This window comes from Tiliqua scincoides, chromosome 2, assembly GCF_035046505.1.
Source record: "Tiliqua scincoides isolate rTilSci1 chromosome 2, rTilSci1.hap2, whole genome shotgun sequence".
Taxonomy (NCBI): Eukaryota; Metazoa; Chordata; class Lepidosauria; order Squamata; family Scincidae; genus Tiliqua; species Tiliqua scincoides.
Window position 1 is genome coordinate 77,585,364 of NC_089822.1, and position 18,247 is coordinate 77,603,610.

General features: G+C 44.6%; 1 protein-coding gene across 8 annotated transcripts in view; it reads right to left on the bottom strand.

The window, feature by feature from the left end:
• The window catches only part of MPDZ (multiple PDZ domain crumbs cell polarity complex component), a 127,619-nt gene that overhangs the window by 87,567 nt on the left and 21,805 nt on the right, over positions 1–18,247 (bottom strand). For all 8 annotated transcript variants that reach the window (XM_066613402.1, XM_066613405.1, XM_066613403.1 and 5 more), the window contains exons 4-10: positions 14,107–14,328; positions 12,929–13,068; positions 10,366–10,579; positions 8,407–8,535; positions 6,702–6,905; positions 3,982–4,102; positions 1,127–1,215 (exon numbers count right to left, since the gene is read on the bottom strand). In XM_066613402.1, the coding sequence (XP_066469499.1) occupies positions 1,127–1,215; positions 3,982–4,102; positions 6,702–6,905; positions 8,407–8,535; positions 10,366–10,579; positions 12,929–13,068; positions 14,107–14,328 (1,119 nt within the window). The remainder of the gene's footprint in view (positions 1–1,126; positions 1,216–3,981; positions 4,103–6,701; positions 6,906–8,406; positions 8,536–10,365; positions 10,580–12,928; positions 13,069–14,106; positions 14,329–18,247) is intronic.

Consider the following 18,247-nt stretch of genomic DNA (forward strand, 5'->3'; position numbering starts at 1 on the left):
GTTGCCCTTAGGTCTATATATGGGTACAATTCATATTAGCATCACTGGTATTAGCAACCATGTTACCAAGCACAGATCAGTAGTAGTAGGCAGGCAAAATGTTTGGCACAGACAGCTGCATCTGGCAGTGGAGGTACTGTGTACAGATCCGCATGTATTATCTACATAATACAGTGTTTCTCAAACTATGTATTATCCGCATGTATTATCTACATAATACAGTGTTTCTCAAACTATGGGTCAGGACCCACTAGGTGAGTCGCAAGCCAATTTCAGGTGGGTCCCCATTCATTTCAATGTGCATTTTATTTTTAATACATATATTAGACTTGATACTACCACATTATGTGACTGCATTTGGGGAAATGTTACAGATCTGTACTTTCAACGGGCTACAAAGTGGGGATAGTGGGCCTCCAAAAAGTGTTTAGGATAGGATATAATTTTTAAAAGAAAAAGTCATGTGCTAAAAATCTTTTAAAAAACAATTTGAACAAGTGAACAACTATCCACAAATTTCTAAGTGTGAATAGTAACAGACAATGGGTGCAATCCTAACCCACACTGGAGCAGGCAAGCCATGAGGCTTGTGCTGCATCCAGCGCGGGATTGCAGCGGGCAGCGGCTCAGCCACAGGCAAGGGGAAGCTCTTCCCCTTACCTGTGGGTAAGGGCTGCGCACCCCTATGGGTCTCCTCGAACCCGTGCCATCTCTGGAGGTGGCACAAGTCCAAGGAGAGCAGAGCGGCTTGAAGCTGCTCCGCTCACCCCGGGGCAGGGGTTGGGATCCAGCATAACTGCCGGGTCCCAGCCCTGCCCCTGGCTCCCCGCATGCCTGCCCCCGGGCCTGCCCTCCCCCCACCCAGTAATGCCCCCTCCCCATGCCTACCTTTGCTGCTTGTACCAGTGCACTCACGCCAGCACAAGCGCGGGAGCCACGGGGGAGGCTTCTGCCTCCATCTGTGCATTAGCGCATCTGGATGCGCTGACGTGGCACCCACCTAAGGAGGTGCAAACGTGCTTTACGGCATGCTTGCGACTCCTCTGGAGCACCTATGCCGGCATACGTGCCGGTTAGGATTGCTCCCAATATCTAACAAGACCACAATAAGACCAGGATTACTTACTGCAATGATTTGGTCTCCAACATGGATTCTGCCATCATGCTCAACTGCACTGCCTTTTGTGATGCTCTTTACAAAAATACCAGAAGGTTCTGCAATTTAAAAATCAAAGCAATATTATTAATGCTATATAAATGCTATAATGCTATATCAGCATAAATGTTCATAAAACCCTATGACCTGACACCTCAACAGACGGCATACCTATATCCTACTGGTCTTTATCAGACCTCTTCACCCTCATTTATATGCTGGATTCCAATCCAAGCACTTAACCTGTTAAAGTTGACAATTTAGGTCAACACTGCACAGCACTGAAGTCATATATCTCTAAGGCCATTTCACATGTGACAAGAGATATACTCAGATTTAAAAGCAAATGTTAAGACAAGGACAAAGTTCTAGTAGATCAGATCCTTGGCATGTGCACGTATTTTAGCCAGCTTCCCAAAACATCTACTAGTCTTTCTCATATGTTTCAGTTTCAGCATGCCAGCCATGGCTATATACTACAGACATAAGGAGCTAAGAGCCCAATCCTGTGGTCTGCACCGTGCTTCTGCAGCACGGACAACAGTCACAAACGTGCTTACTGCCAGGCTGCCGCCAGAGCTGGCTCATCCAACCAGCGCTGAGACAGTGCATGGCAGGCGCCCACATTCCGTGGCTCAGCGGTCTCTGTGACTACCGGGCTGCGGAACGGGAAACGGGGGCATGGTCGAGGGCATGGGGGAGGCATGGTCGAGGGTGTGGGGGCGTTCCCAGGGGTAGGAGAGAGGCGAGTCTGCAGGATCCAGGACACTCGGGCAGGGCTGCTCGCCCTACACGAGTGCCTTCACTTTAGCGGCGACCAAACAGTCGCTGCTAAAATGAGTAGTCCCATTGTGGGACTGCTTCCCTTACTCGGGGGAAGGGGATGAACGCCCCCTTCTCCCGAGGAGCCTCCCACGGTAGCATGGGAGGCTCTGGATCTGGCGGGAGCCCTTTGTGGAGCCACCGGGTCCCGCAGCTCTGGGCAGCTCAGGATTGGGCTGTGAGTCCACTGATGAAATGAGAGGTTATTTGTACAAGATGCAGAAATTTCAGCAGTGCCAACATTAAGTTCTCATTCCATTTCATATGAAGTAAATAGCATACAAGCTATTCCAATTTGCAAAACTATAATTATCAAGAGCTCAAAACCAAAAGTGAGAAATAACTAATACAGCTAACAGCCCAATCTTACTCCCTCCCCTACCATCGCAGCAATGGCAAAATGGAGAATGCTGCATTCCATTGGGGGGGGGGGAGAGAAAAGGCCAGGAAGCTTCATCAGGGAAAGGGGATTTTAAATCCCCTTACACCTGCATAAGCCTCCCAACCTACAATGGGTCTCCTCAGACCTGTGCCAGCAAATTTGCCACTGCAAGTCCAAGAAGACAAATGAGGCGGGAAGGCTGCTACTGGAGGGGATAAGATCTGGCATTGTCCATCTGCAAGGGATCCTGTCCCTCCTGCGGCCTTCCCACCCCATTAAGGTCCCCCCATCTGGTTTCACCCCTCCCCGCTTCTGTTCCGCCCTCTTGCCACCCTCTGTCACCTCTCTTGTTATCTTCCCTGCTCCAGTGAGCAGGGATGTCGGTGATGGTGGGAAGCCACAGGACTTACTGTAGGCACTTTCAGCAGCATGCTAATGCACATGCTGTAGGAGCGCCTTTTGTAACTGTTGTAGGCGCTTTGCCACTGTTGGACAGCAAGGGGAAGTTTGCGCCTTAATTGAGTACAGTGGCTAAAAGACACCTGCAGATAAGGACTTTCCCCATTCAAATCCTGCATCTGCCATGAACTCACTGGGTGGTTTTCAGCAGGTTCAGCCTCAACCTCTCATGGGAAAATGATACCTGGGCCAAGTATCCCCAATTCTATCCCCAGCCACCAGCACTGATGCAGCTGAACAAAATGATATGTACTGTATCTAAGGAGGGAGGGGGTGACAGCCTGCAGGTGATACATCAAAACATTTTGTACTGACCTCCCAGTATAATCACCAGTGGGGTCTCCTCAGACATATGCCACCTATTTTGGCATTGAATGCCCAAGGAGAGAAAAGGGGAGGGAGGTTTGAAAAAGAGAGGATAAGATCTGGTGTGTGCCATTACCACCGAATCCATCCCCCTCTTAAATCCTCCTCACCTCTCCTCCCCTGCCCAGAAATGCCCCATTCTTTCCACTCCCTCCCCTGTCCCTCCCACTGTCCACCCACTACTGCCTTATCTGGAACCAGCACCTGATGTCTTTGCCACTGGCAAGTACACCTGGCCACCAGCAACTACGCTGGTGGCCTCGTTGCACTCACTGACAGTATCAGCGAGCATGATGTCATGTGATGCACACTGGATCCAGGCGCTTTCACCTGAATCCTGGAGCTTCCACCAGTGGAATGCACATTCTGCCAGCAAAGCCCAGCAGATAGGATTAGGCTGCCCACCTATAAGGTTGATGCAAAGATTACATAAAGGCAATACGAATGAAGCACCTCACACACTTAGAAAGCACTACACAAATGCTAAGTATTATTTTCATTTCACATATTACCTCCATCTGTATTTTCCAACATTTGGAATGTTATTTCAGTCTAGCCTTACCTTTACAGATCACTCTAAAGCAGCAATTTTCAACCACTGTGCTATGGCACATTGGTGTGCCATCAGTGGTTCACAGGTGTGCCACAGGAATTTGGGGGAAGGTCATTTATTAGTAGGGCCAATGGTGTGCTTTGTCAATTGTCAAAAACCTGATGGTGTGCCTTGACAATTTTAGTGCCTTGTCAATGTGCCACGAGATGAAAAAGGTTGAAAAATCGCTGCTCTAAAGATTACCTGAGGTTTTGTCTCCAATGTAGCCAGCAATAGTTATTCCTAATCCTTGGACATTTTTGGTAAGCTCCACATCAAATGTATTTCCATCTGCATCATTTTCAATTTGTGTTTCTTCCTCTCTCTCAGGAAAAAAAGAAAAAGAAAACCATTGAAACAGTTATGTTCCATGAAGCCATTCCTTACAGTTGCGGTTTTCAAACTCTCCGGGAGGTTGAAACCCGCAGTAAGTCTTTGCGGGGGCGGGGGGGAGGCAGCAGGGGCAGGGGGAAGGCAGCTACGTGATCCCCAGGATCGTGTCGTTCCGTGGACTGCAGGAACTGGGGTGCACCCTCCAGTCCCTGCAGCAGCCGTCCCTGTGTGCGGGGAGCCCTGCGCGAGCGCCCGCAGGGCACCCAAGGTCATGGAAAGGGAGAGTGAAGCGATCTGCTCTGCCTCCGCGAAAGCAAGTGCACCCAAGCCCCTACAGCCCCCCTGAGAGGCGCGATCCTGCGGATCGTGCCGCTGCCTTCCCCCTGTCTCCTGGCTGCCCCGCTCCTTAAGGGGGCAGAGGCCAGGACCCACAGGCTAGGGCATCGCAACACCCCAGTTTGAATACCATTGCCTTACAGGAATGGCAAAAGTTGCTATACTTCTCATCCAAGCACTAACTGTCAAGTAAACAAGCTGCAAAAGTTAGACATTCCTTACCAGACCGTCCCTGGGATGCAGGTTGTACAAATGGCAGTCCTCCAACAAAATTAGCAAAGCTCTGATAAAGTGAACATAAGTTTGGGCTTATGGTCTTGCTCTACATCAACAGTTCCCAAAGTTCTACTCTAACTTTGGAACTGTGGTAAGTATTGGTGGGGTTGGGGCAGAGCGGGGGCAAGCCCTGACGGTGCTGCAGCAATTGCATCACCGCAGGGAGCAAGCAGTTGTTTTATGTTACCAGTGGTTTGCATTGGCCTCCGGGAGCGTTCAGGCGGCTGGCAACCTCCTCTACAGGCCTTTCCACTGCTCTAAATATCTCCAATTGCTGATCAGAGCTATTTGGTGAAGCGGGGAGGACCACAGAAGGGGCTGTGAGCCTCTCAGACTCTCCACGAGGCCAATGCATTCCCCAGGTAAGTTTAAAAAAACCCTTGTTCCGGTGGCACCATAATCACTGCGGCAGCATCAGGGCACCCAGGAGACCAGCGTGACTCCCCAGATAAGTTTTAAAAAAAACCTTGCTCCTTGTGGCACCATGATCAATGTGGCAGCGTTAGGGCACCCTCCAATTTAGGAACCACTGCTCTACAAAGCTTCAATGACTCCTTCAGGAAACTGATGCACAGGATTGTGCTGTCAGTGACTTTCAGTTCCATTGACAATAGTATCCTCTTAACTGGTTACCCCAATAGCATGCAGCGCATAGTCTGCTAGTTATGCTGTGCGCCGCAGGCTAGCAGAGGATAATATGGACTGTGAAGCATGTAACCAAAATAATTACAATTACGTTTCTATGCTTACTTCATGGAGATCAAATAGGCAAAACCACCAACTATCAAAACTATAATCATCTCCAGAAAGACCTACTGGTATAAAACCAACTTGCAATTTAAGATAAGAAAGGTTTGTTTATAAACCAAAATACAGTTTCCAAAAGGAATTTATTTGGTAGGACATGATGGCTTAAATTATGTTACAAGAATCCTGCCTGAAAACAGCACAGAAGTGAAATGAGAAATTACAAGATCACAGGAATAAACCATGTCTCTAGCAGACAGGTTTGGTGCTGATCCTTTCCTTAGTTCCTTTATTTATTTCTGTTCACGGGCTCACAGTTCCAGTGTGTAGCACCTCATTCCGCTGAATAAAATCAAATTAGCTGCAGCATCCAGCTAAACACTTGTCACATTATCTCTACAAGACAGCAAGACTCTAGTCTTGCAGGACTGGATGCCGAATGTTTTCCAGTTAACAAGCAAACACAAAAATATTTAGGTTATTGTACGCTGTTGTCCTTGGTTTGTAGACACCCTGCCTCAACTCCTCTTTTATCTCCCACACTGCTGGTCACGTTCTTCCTTGGCATCCTTTCAGAACATTTAGAGAAGGAAACCATTGTGACTAAGGACGATGTAGAGGATGTTGGTAAACGAGGACACTTTCAGGGAGCAAAGGAAGATAGCCAGCTCAGCAAAAGAGAAACGATGGCTACTCTGCGCAATGAAGGTGGCAGCAGGCGAGCTGGCACATGACTAGCAGCAGCTGAAGTTGTGGCAGCTGACCTAGGTGAAGAGCTGCAGCTGTGTGCTGGTTGGCACAGAAACGAGCCATCTGATGGAAGCTGGGGATGATGAGGTGAATGTGGGAAGCAAAAGAAGAAAGGCATACCGGAGTAACTGTTTTAATAATCCAGCTGGACTGAAAGGGCTGCCACAGAGTAAGTGGGAGGTGTTACAACACACTGATTGCTCAGCTGTTGTTACAGCACCATTCAAATGACATATTGAGGTTAGTGGGTTAGAAATTATTTGCATATTTATACGTCTGGCTCCTGGAGTCCCCGGTGCATGGATTTCCTACTGACTCTTGCAGAGGATTTTTTAAAAAACATGGTGTGGTTGTAAAGCACAATATCTTCATGTGTCTTTGGACTAAGTACTACATGAGAAAAGGGCAGATGAAATTTACCCAATAATGAACCCCCCACTAGAGCTTATACTGCCAATGTTATTGCTTAAATTTGTCATTACCTGGTTATCTGTCATAAAAGCTTGCACTGGAGTGCCTGGAGGAACTGCTGGTGTTGGGGGTTCCTCTAACGGGCCTCTGGCTATAACCAACTTCACACTGTTTCCACACTGCCTGAGTACCTGTGCCACCTGCTCACTGCTCATGCCAGTCAGATCTGTATCACCAATTTTCAAGATGTGATCTCCACTGCACAGTCTACCATGCTGGATGGGGAAGAAAGCAATTACTTAGCAAACCGAAATAAAGAAATTCAACTTCACACACATGCATCCTCGTAAAAAATAATTTCTATTACAAATAGATTTTAAACGAGTGAGGGTACAATCCCAATCCCCCATTCGGCCAGCGCAAGTCCCTTGCACCAGCTGAAGAGTGTCACAAAAGTGCCATAAAGCACTTTCACAGCACTCTGAGGGGAGATAGGCTGGGCACATGAATATGCACCAGCCTTCCCATGCCCAGATCCCAGGAAGTGGTGAGTTCACGCTGGCAAAGCTTGGCCTGCGTGGAGGTCTGGGAGGGGCATTGTGAGGGTGGGGCTGAGGTGGGATGGAGGTGTTTCGGGGCAGAGGGAGGGTGAGCAGCAGGCGTTCCTGGGGGCGGGCAGGTGGGGAGTGGGAGGCAGGGCCAGGATCCAGCAGTTTTGTCAGATCCTAGCCTCATTCCTGGTCGGCCCAGAGCGGTTCCAGGTTGCTCAGATTTGTGCCATTTCTTTAGGTGGCGCAGATCCAAGTAGACCCATTGGAGCTGCTGCAGCTTTCCCCAGGGTAAGGGGAAACGTTTCTCCTTGCCTTGGGCCAAGCCTCGTATAGCCCCAAACTTGCGCTGGATACAATGCAGGCTCACTAGTCCGTCTGTTCCAGCACAAGTTAGGATTGCACTGCCCATAGCGTACTTCAGATGTACTTGAAAACAATGTTTACACATCACAAGGAAGGTTGCGGGAACATGTGTTACCAATTTCACAAATTCATACGTAACAAGAAAATGTAGTTTGTTCTTCAAGTGAAAACAGAGGAGACAGATGGGATACTGTGCTAGTCTCATTCTCAAATGAGGAAACCATGGTTCTGAACCCAGTCAATACTTTGTTTGGGCTTTTGGACAGTAGGAGATACCCTTTTATTGTAGTAGCATTAAAAAAAAAAGTTACAATGTCCTCAAGATATTCATTGCATTTATTTCAAAAAGTATTTGTAACATAGTACTTCTGTTACTTCCAATGTTACTGTTTCTACTACTAGCCATAATGCCACCCTACTGGAACCAGATCAGTCCATTCAGAACACACATTCAGACAGAGCTGTCTGAAGAAAGCATGATGAAAAAACAAACAAACTCTCCTGATGCATTCCTCCCTTTTGCTGCCTAGAAAATCTGCATCAGCAAAGCATCACTAGCTCAGTGCAAAAGTGATATAGCTCGTAATTTACTATTCACGTTACATTTACCTCTTAACTCTGATGAATCATGTGTAAAGCTCTGTACTCAGGGATTTCCTAGGTTTTAAGTACTCATCTATACAGTCTGTATTTTAGGTTTGGGCATAGTCCTTAATGAGAAAGGAAATTTTCCCACATAAAATGCTACCATCTATTTGTATTGCAGGAAGATAAAGATAGATAAGTATTAGGTGATAATACTTGGATGGTAATTATATTCCACAAATGCAGCAAACAATATTATAGTAAGGATATGATTTACCTGATCAGCTATTCCTCCTGGAAGGATGGTTTTAACTATTACTCCAGTTGACTTTCCACCCACTATCCCAAATCCCAGACCAGATCCATCATTCACCAACTCAATGGTCTCCACATGTTGCCAGTGGACCTACAATTAAAACAAATTCATAAAGTACTAAGAGAACAATAACAGCATTTAGTCCATTTCTTGTGCTACAGAACACTGATATGAATCTCCACAAGTCGAATCACTGCTATCCAAACACACTAGAAATGTGCTCAAGAACAATAATAGAAAACAATGAAGTTCATTTCAAACATGTTTAATGGTGGATCAAAAGTATTTGGTATCTCTGTGACTTCGCACAATATGAGATAAGGAATAAATATTTCTTTTTGTAGATAAGAATGATCCATTACCAGCATGTGAAAGTTTAAAAAAAAGAATTGGAATCAACTTTTCCTCTGCAGCTGAACAGGAACCCATATGCAATTTCCACATGAAACCTGCAGCCTATATCACCTCTCCATCACTCTTGCATGCATACACAAATTGATAGTATGAATTCTATCCATATCACTCACTTTGTAGCACTGAAAAAGAACATGCCAGAGTCTCTAACCTTATACTGCTGCTTGCAGGAAATCCTCAATTTAAGACTGTGGTCATGAAAGGTGAACTATTCCGTGTCACACTTTCCCTCCATATGTAATATATTGCAAGCAACACACTTCCCCAATAACCTTCAATATAACACTTTCTTCAAACATTTAGAAAACATTCAGTTTGTTCACATAAACCATGGAAAATTATCTGGAACCTTCCTAGAATTCCATAGTCCAACATTTAAGACTTCAGAACTAAGGACTTGGTTTCTATCTAGAAACTCGTGGCAAGTTTAATCAAGGCCAAAACAATTTTTTCACAATTGTCATCTTGGCAACCAAGAGATTTTATCAGAGATCTGGAGAGATTCAATGGAGCAATTATTTGAACTGCTTCATTTGATCTCTCCATAGTATGGAAAAACCAAGGACAAACTGACTTGCCAGCAGAGATTGACCAGCATTCTACATCATATTGCAGAATGTTCTATTATTATTATTATTATTATTATTATTATGAAAGAACAAGGAAAACTTGAAACAAGGGTAAGGTATTTTGCATGGTGTGGGCCTTAAGGAATCTTCTATCAGGTTGAATTGACATTACCAAGATCTTAGGGCTGTGCATGTGTGGGCACTTCTGAGACAATTCCATACTCAGCCACAAACAAGTTTCGCATGTGCTAATTCAGTCCACCTCACACAAAGTAAGTTGTGCACAACTACCTTGATCCTACGACTAACTACAAGGCCAATGTGGCCAATCCTAGGTGGCATACAGGGTGATACAATCAATGAGAAGGAAAATGTCACAGAATCCTCAACACTAGCCATACGTCCTTTTTTTCCAAGGACAAGCAGCATGTCTGCCACCAAATGCCACTTCCACAAAGCATAAGCACTCCTTTGGCCACAAGAATAAGAGTAATTATGATGAATGACTTCATGCCTGACAGCAGCTTCTTGGGGAGTGGGCAGCAGAACTGGTTTGGAGAACTTCCTAGGAACTGCACCTGTGTGAGGAATTCCTTACATACACAGTCCCCAGGTGAAGACTCCACTGCATAGAACTCATTTTTAAACAGTAACTATATAATCTGCAATGTATATGATGTAACCTTGACTGCTTCCCACACTCTTAGCTGTGCAATTTAAGACAAATTAGGAATGTGGGAAGCTTCCTGCACAGATGCAACTTTACTCAACTGCCTGCTTAATTTTCAAGGAGAAGATACTGCATAAATATCTTTATCTTGAGGGAAGAGATCATTAACCTATGAAAGTACAGAGAGCAGCATTTAAATTGCAGCCATCCACCAACCAAGATAAAACAAGGCATATTCATTTTTTCTCCTGCATATGATGTACTCACCGGATTGGAGTGGGCTGAGATTGTGCTTGCAGCTGATGGAGATCGAGAAACTATAGGACTGATGAGCTGAGGCAAAGAGCCCCTAGCCACAACCAGCTGAACACTATCTTTTGCTTTCTGCAAGATACCGATAGCCTGTTGATGGGTAATTGTCTGATCGAGCGCCTGCCTGTTTATCGCAAGGATTTGATCTGCTTCCTGCAGCCTTCCATCTCTATTACAGGCATAGGAAGAGTAAAGAAATCAACAAAATAAGGGTTGCCATCAAATACTACAATAGGGTTTGACAGTTTTTCCAAGTAGTTTGTTTTAATCCTGTTTTTCTATTTCTTCCAACTATTTTTTTTTAATCTTTCCCTGCAGTTTTACTGTGAGCAGCTATCTTGGCACCCTGGTGATCAGCTCCCTTTGAAGCTAATCCTGCTTCCACTCTCTCCTGGCTTCACCCCACAGCTAGCTCCTTCTTCCTGAACCCCCATCCGAGACTAAGCATATTATACGTTGGTTGCTCCTAGCTTTCCCAAGGTATAGCCTGGGAACTTTATTCTTATTTGAGTCTGCTGCTTAACAGACCAAGTATTCTACTTTCTTCACAGTTCGAGCGCTGAATATTCAGCAACCCATATAGTTTACTTACCAAACACTTTCATTAAGTTGGGGGGGGGGGAATGCAATTCTCTTTTTCAACAACTAGAGAGGGAACCTACATTACAAAGCACATCTTTCCAAGTTTAAATTTAAATCCTTAAAATACAACAGGGATTCAACTTCCGGGGAAGTAAGTATTTTCATGCAGTGACCGAATCCAGCCTTCTTCAGATTTAAATCAAAATAAACTGAAGAAAAGTTGTGAGTCTAATCTATGATTCTTTTAGGAAGACAGCTTAAAATTATACCTTCAAAACCTATCTGTGTAAAACATACTAGGCATGAATTAGGCAAAGTTAAGGCCTTTTACGTTCCATTGATACTGAGAGAATTAAACATATATTTAACTTTTTCCCACTGAAATAAATGGAATTTAAAAATAATTAACTTTGACCAGATTGTGCTCATTTTTGTAATTCAATAAACCGTTATGTTTGTGTGTAGCAACGGGTTTAAAGGTTTTTCAATATTTTGCATTCCCCAGTGGCAATGAGAAAACGTTTTTCCACCTGCAAATATACTGTCAAGACAACCAAAATGTTTCTGTTCAGACTGCAGAATCAGTACAATTTATTGGATTCAACAAAGTAGTAGTAGCAGTATCACAGCCCAATCCTAAACAACTCTCCAGCACCAGTGCAACCGTAATGCGGCCCCAGGGTAAGGGAACAAATGTTCCCAAACCTTAAGGAGGCCTCTGTGACTGCACCCCCAACACAGGAAGCAGTGCTTCCCCCATAGGTACAGCAGCACCGGCACTGGAAAATTGGATAGGATTGGGCTGTCAGCAAGCAACAAGTAACAATATTGAATATTCAATCATTTATGACAAGAGCAAAATCATTATCCTATTCAAAAGTAAAAAGCGCATTTATTTCTTTAAGCGCATGCTAATTTTGTTCTGAACGTCAGTTCTGAAAACAGTTTGCATGGATGACAGTTTAGTATGTGGCTTATAGTTCAGAAACAGACTTAAAATATACTGTGGCACCAGCAGCCTGCATAGTATTGGGCTGTAAACGGGGCAAAGTATTTTAACAGGGAACTGGAGTTTAAAAGATTTTCAGAAATGCAACATACTATATGAAAACTCCTTATCATCAGGGCACTTTTCACATCACTTGAGTTTCAGGAGTTTAGCCACACAATGAAGAAAAATAAAAACATGTATAATCACAGCTTGCTTTTACACGATTTTTGTCCAATTGGACCCAGTGCCAGGGAGGGAGCAGTGGCAGAAACAGGATGCACACAGCTGCAGGTGGTACCTTGAATGGAGGTAAGTCACTATGACACGCAGGGGCATCATTTGATGGGGGCTAGAGGCGTGGACTTCCCCTGGTAGGTTGTCAAAATGACACCCACAAGTCTCTCCCACCTGGATACTTGAAACAGGGTACCCCACAAGAAAGGACCAACATCAGCCACAAACTGCTCCACTGAACCATTTCTCCAAAGCTAGGACTATAATTCCCAGCATGCCCCTCTCTCCCACCAGAACCATTTTGTCCAAAGCCAGGACTCTCCCTCACAAGATAGCCTGGGAATTGTAGTCCTGGTCTCATGCAAATGGTTCAGTGGTGCACCTTGTGCTAATGCCGCTGTTTTCTTGCAGCAACCCTGCAAGGGCCATGCAGAATTGGGCCCCACACCTCCTAAGGCCAGCCCTGTGTATAGTAAATAAAAGTATAGTATAGTATATAGTAAAATAAAATGTATAGTAAATACAAGATTGCATGAACTACTCCTTCTGCAGAAAAAATTATATAATCACAAATTCAAAACATAAATTAATGCAATGAGAATCATGTCGGTAGTTGGCATGTTATCACTCACAGCTAACAGCTACATTGCTCTTATTAGTTTTTCCCAACCCAAAAAATATGAATAAGAAAGAAGCTCTCAGCAATCTCACCTGTGTGCCACGCTTCCCTCTTGAATTTCCTGCACAAATATGCCCAGTTCACCTCTGTATTCACTCTTTAGGCCAACTACACTGAATCCTAGGCCACCACTGAGAGGTTTTACAAGTTCTATAGTCTCAAAAAGGCGTCCCTGTTAGCAAAGACAATGAGTAAATAAGTATCATGAAATAAATTCAAAAGAAACATTCAAGAACTGATTGCAAAATTATTGTGGGCTTAATAAAACTCTCAGAAGTAACATGGATTACAAATAAGATGTGTACGGGGGGACCACATCCGCAGATCCCTTATCCGCAGTTTCATGTATCTGTGGATGCAGGTCCCCAAAGCCCACCATGCGTCCTCCAGAGGCTAAGGGAGCTGTGGCCTCTGTGAGCCTCAGAATAACTGTTGGAAGCAAAAAAGTCACTTCCAGTTTTTTGGCAAAATGTGACCACAAGTGACGTTTTTATACCTTTAAAAGGCATTATGAGGAACAGTGAAGCCACTGAGGGTAACCGCATTTCAGGTAGCCACTGGAGGGAGGGGGTTCTGGAATGGTAACCCCACAGTTCCTGGGGCACGCCTATATATGCAAATCTGGGACTACCATAATAAATGCTGTATCATCATTGAGAAAAAGAAAAAAGTATGTGTTAGTCATCCTTGCATAGAAAAACCACTTCAAGGCAAACTATAAGATACTAAAAAGTACAGTACAAACAAACCAAGGTTATAAAACAAGATTTAACATTTTACAAGGAGAAACAAATACGCAAAACAAATAAGTAACAAAAAAGACCATAGCTAAGTATCCTGGAGGCTTGCCAAAGCCTCCTCTCTCATATAGACATTTCATCACTTCCCTTCAGTTTCAGAGCCACGTATGTCCATACCAGCATTTTTGCTAACCATAGTTAGCACCAAACCATGTACAATCAAGGTCAGAAGCAGGTTTGCAAACTTTGGTTGGGAGTAACTATCATTAGTTACATCAGTTGACGGAAAATGGTAGCCACGGTTAGTCAAGAAACGGAAAGAACTGTGCATGCAAAAAGGAGAAAAGAGATAAGTGAGAAGCACACAAGCCCGTGGATCGCTCTCAAATGGCCTAACCATGCAAACAAGCTATATTACATCTCTGTCAGGCCATGGTGCCAATGAATTAATTCAAGATGTGACATCTTACTTGCGCCATATTTCTGATTAGCAATTCAAATTCATCACTGGAGGATTTCCCATTCATCTGAGGAGTCATGGATCGCGCGGCCGCTCCTAGCCCACTAGAAAGGCTGCCATTCTGCTGAGCCAACAGATAGGAGTCGTTATGGAGTGAAGGACCCATAACGGTACCATGACGGGGAAGCTGCAGGAGTTCACCAGATGAGGGAATGAAAGGTGCAACAGCTACCTAAAAAAAATCATGCAACATTGAATTTTACTTGTAGAACAGAGAAATGTTAAAGGAATCAAAAGCAGAGGAATATCATGTCTAAAATCAACATATTATCAAAGTTCAAAATACAGACAAAACTCCATAAACTTCATAAAAGCAAATTGCAGTATTAGTACATAATACATATTATAAACATTAAAAGTCACTCCGTGGGAGTGTTTTCCAGTTTTATTCAATATTAGGGACAGTCAACTGTCTGTACATGCCCAAGACTAACAGTCCAATCCTATGGTGCCACTGCATTACCAGAACTCACGTTCCAGTGGCATGGCACACTTTAAAACATCCACATAAACCAGAGGTTCTCAAACTGGGGAGTTGTGACACTCCAGCCTGAGAATCTCTGCATTTGCCCCTTTAAGGGAAGGGGAAATGCAGCAACGTGATCATCAGGATCATGCCACTGCCAGGGGCTTTCTTTCACTTACTTGGATGCAGATGCATCCCAGATGCTGCAGCAGCCTCCCAACTTACTGAGGATCCTGAACTCCAGGAGACTTTGAGAACCACAGGTATAAATAATGATTCAGAAACAACTGATTCCAGGCCCCTGAGAAATGTGCCATGTTGGGGACTACTGAGACAGTTCTGGTCTGGCACAGCTATACTCATGGTCAGTTGTGCCCCATGCTTGCTCCTTCTCCTCTATCTTGGTGCCCTTGTAAGCCACTGCTACTGCTGTCCTCAAGGTGCTGGCTAGCAGCTTGCTCCACCCCTTATGGAGTGCTACATGGGCCCAGGGATAAGGGATCAGGAGACAAGTTCGGTCCCTGGGGCCATGCAGCCCTAGGCCCGGCACTCTAGTGCTGTACCTGTGGCCCTTGGGAAGGCATCCTGGTGGCTCTGGGGGTGGTCCAAGACAGTGCAGAGCAGCAGGATCAGAAGCTGGTGCATGTAACTGCCCTGCTTCACAAAGAGAACTGTCGCTTGAGTATCCTGGCAGGATGTGGGGCAGGATGCCAGTGGCAGGCACATGGCCAAGGGGCTAGTCCTTGCCTCTCTCCCATTCTCCTGCCCCGAAACTCCCCTGCTTTCCCAATGAATCCCATGTGTAGCCTTACCATGGCATTGGGAATGTTAATTCTTGCTGCAATTGGCTTGGCAGTATGCTGGCATGTGCCCGACCCATGTCATGTGATAGGCTGCACTGACATGTGCGTCCTCCTTGCAACCTTTGATGGGCTGACCTGCAGTATGCAGCTGATACAGAGCATGACTTGGTACATGGGACTGTGGGGGCACAGAAGTATTTGAGAAGAGTAAAGGTTTGTGTGGGATCTGCTCCCATATCCACTTAACTAAAAGTAAGTCCCACTGAACGCAGTGGAACACACTTCCTAGTGAATATATGTAGGATTGTGCTGTCCAGTATTTAATTCTGCCTGGACTGTACATATGATATGAGAAATGTTACATTATGAGCAGACTTCATAGAGATACCTCATTCCATGAGTGTCTGGGGATTCTTTTGGCTGAATTCCGTAGCAGGATCAGAACAGTAGGCAAAGCAGGCTTGGGAAGCAATCTTGAGAGACACTTAGGCTGAAACAAGTCCCTTGTGCTAGCCTGGGAGTGTTGTGAAAGTGCCTTAAAGCACTTTTGAACCACTCTGAGGAGATAGAGGCTGGCGCAAGGCTGCCGACATGGGCCTGGGGGGGGAGGTGAGTTGCCTCAGCCGAGCTCAGCTGACACAGGGGAGGCATGGGGAGGACAGGGAGGAGGCAAGGAGCAGGATGCAGGGCCAGGATCCAGCAGTTATGCTGGATCCTAGCCCCGTTCCTGGGTGGGGCAGAGCACCTGGTCGCTCTGTTCTACCCAGATCTGCGCCATCTCATCAGATCTGAGTAGACCCATTGGGGCCACTGCAGTGCAACACAGGATAAGAGGGAAAGTTTTCCCTTGCCTTGGGCTGCGCTGCTTTGGCCCCAAACCTGTGCTGGATGCAGTACAGGCCCACTGGTGTGCCTGTTTCCAAGTTAAGATTGTGCCCTTAGAGTCCTTTGGGACATGGAAAATGAAGTCAAGCTTCTCTGCTTTCACAGATCACAAAGATTATCATGCTAAAGCCTCTCTCTCTCTCTCTCTCTCTCTCTCTCTCTCTCTCTCTCTCTCTCTCTCTCTCAAGGAATAACATAGTTTTATTTTTCTAATGCAAATAAAGAAATCGCTTTAGCAAAAAAGAAGCATCTCTTGCTATCCCTCAAAAAACTGAAAAGCCAAGAAGTGGAGCACTGTTTAGCAGTATGACCTTAGGTCAGTTACAGAAGGGAATAGTGTGAACAGAATCTTAATTCACCTGAGTCTAGAAAATCTCAAGATACAGTTTAAAAAATAATGACTTTATTAAGTACAGACTGTAGCAGAGTCTTGATGTATTATTGACTACCAACTCGTCCACAGTAATTGAGAGTGGCAGTCCACTCTAATGATCTTTATTTTTTAAGCTAATTAAAGAAATTGAGTTGCATGTTCAAAGGGGATTAGCTTAATGTGAACAGACTATGTCAGACAAAGTGGCTTCTGGCTCCTGCTCACAAGTTTCAGGGCAAGAAAGGAGGGGATAAAAACAACCCAAGCAGAAAAAATGCGTTCAACTGATTCAGGTATATGAAAAATACTTTAGCATTGCATACTCACAATGGAGCTATCTGCTTTCCCTTCCTACAGTCCGATCCTATGGGCAATTTGCACTGCTAATATTAGCATTGTGACATTACAGGACACTGTACAGCAGTGCAAAAGCCAGGCCACTGTCATGCACTGCTGAGCCATTGCCACAAATGAGGTATGGTACATCAGCAGTGGCTCCAAGAGGTTCCACTGGTGCTGGTGAGTTGTTGGTGGAAGTGAATAGTGGGCAGCCGATAGGAGTAAGTAGAGCATTTCAGGGAAGGAACTGGGTAGTCTTGGTAGGGTGGGGACAATCAAGTGGCAGTGGCATACACCAGCTCCTATCCCCTATTTTTTTGCTGACCCAGTGTTACAGATTGCCTGAGACCTAGGCCAGCTAAACAGCTGGCCTAGGTCCAAGGAGACCCATAGGCTGTCAGGGGCTACAGTGAGGTAAACGAAAGCATGCTATGTCTTCATTGGCATAGCAGCGTACTATAACATGGCAGGGGATAGGATTGGGTGTTAGTTACTATTAACAGTATTAACAGTATTTACTGTTACTTGCTGATTGAAGATATTTATAGAACCATTGCTGCTATTACAAAGTTGTAATTATTTGATAAATATTTTGTAATATTTTGTGTAGTACTTTTTAATGATTTATTATTCTATGGTATCTTCTGTTTTATAGTACACTGTATTTTTGCTGTATTGTACACTGCTTGAAGTACTCCAGTTATTTGGGGGGAAAGGCAGGATATAATTTGCTTAAATAAATAAAAATCAATAAATAATGTAAGATAGAACACAGTAAAAAGCTTCATGTCATGGAGAATACATCCCTAGATAACACATTTTGTTATTATTTACATTCGTTCTGTAGCACACTCCAGTGTATAATGTATTCTACAAGTTTCACTTACTTCCACATCAACCAAGGAAGGTGCACTAAACTGAGAGATAATGCAAGCCCTAAGCTTTACAGCTACAAAAGAATTTGAATGCAACCATCTTTATCTACTGCAAAACTGCTTGATAGGCAGAAACTGTGAATGAGTTGCCTTTCTCTGTATAAAAATGCAAAGCTGGACTGTGTGCTTGTGCTGCAATTCCACACCACTATGGTATACATATGGATATAGGAACTATGACAGTGGAGTCAATTGCAGACTTATGTAGTTGGTCTCCACTCTCAAAGTTCCTATACATAAATCTCTCCCACCCCATCATCACCTGGCCAGGAAGAAGGGAAATTATCTAG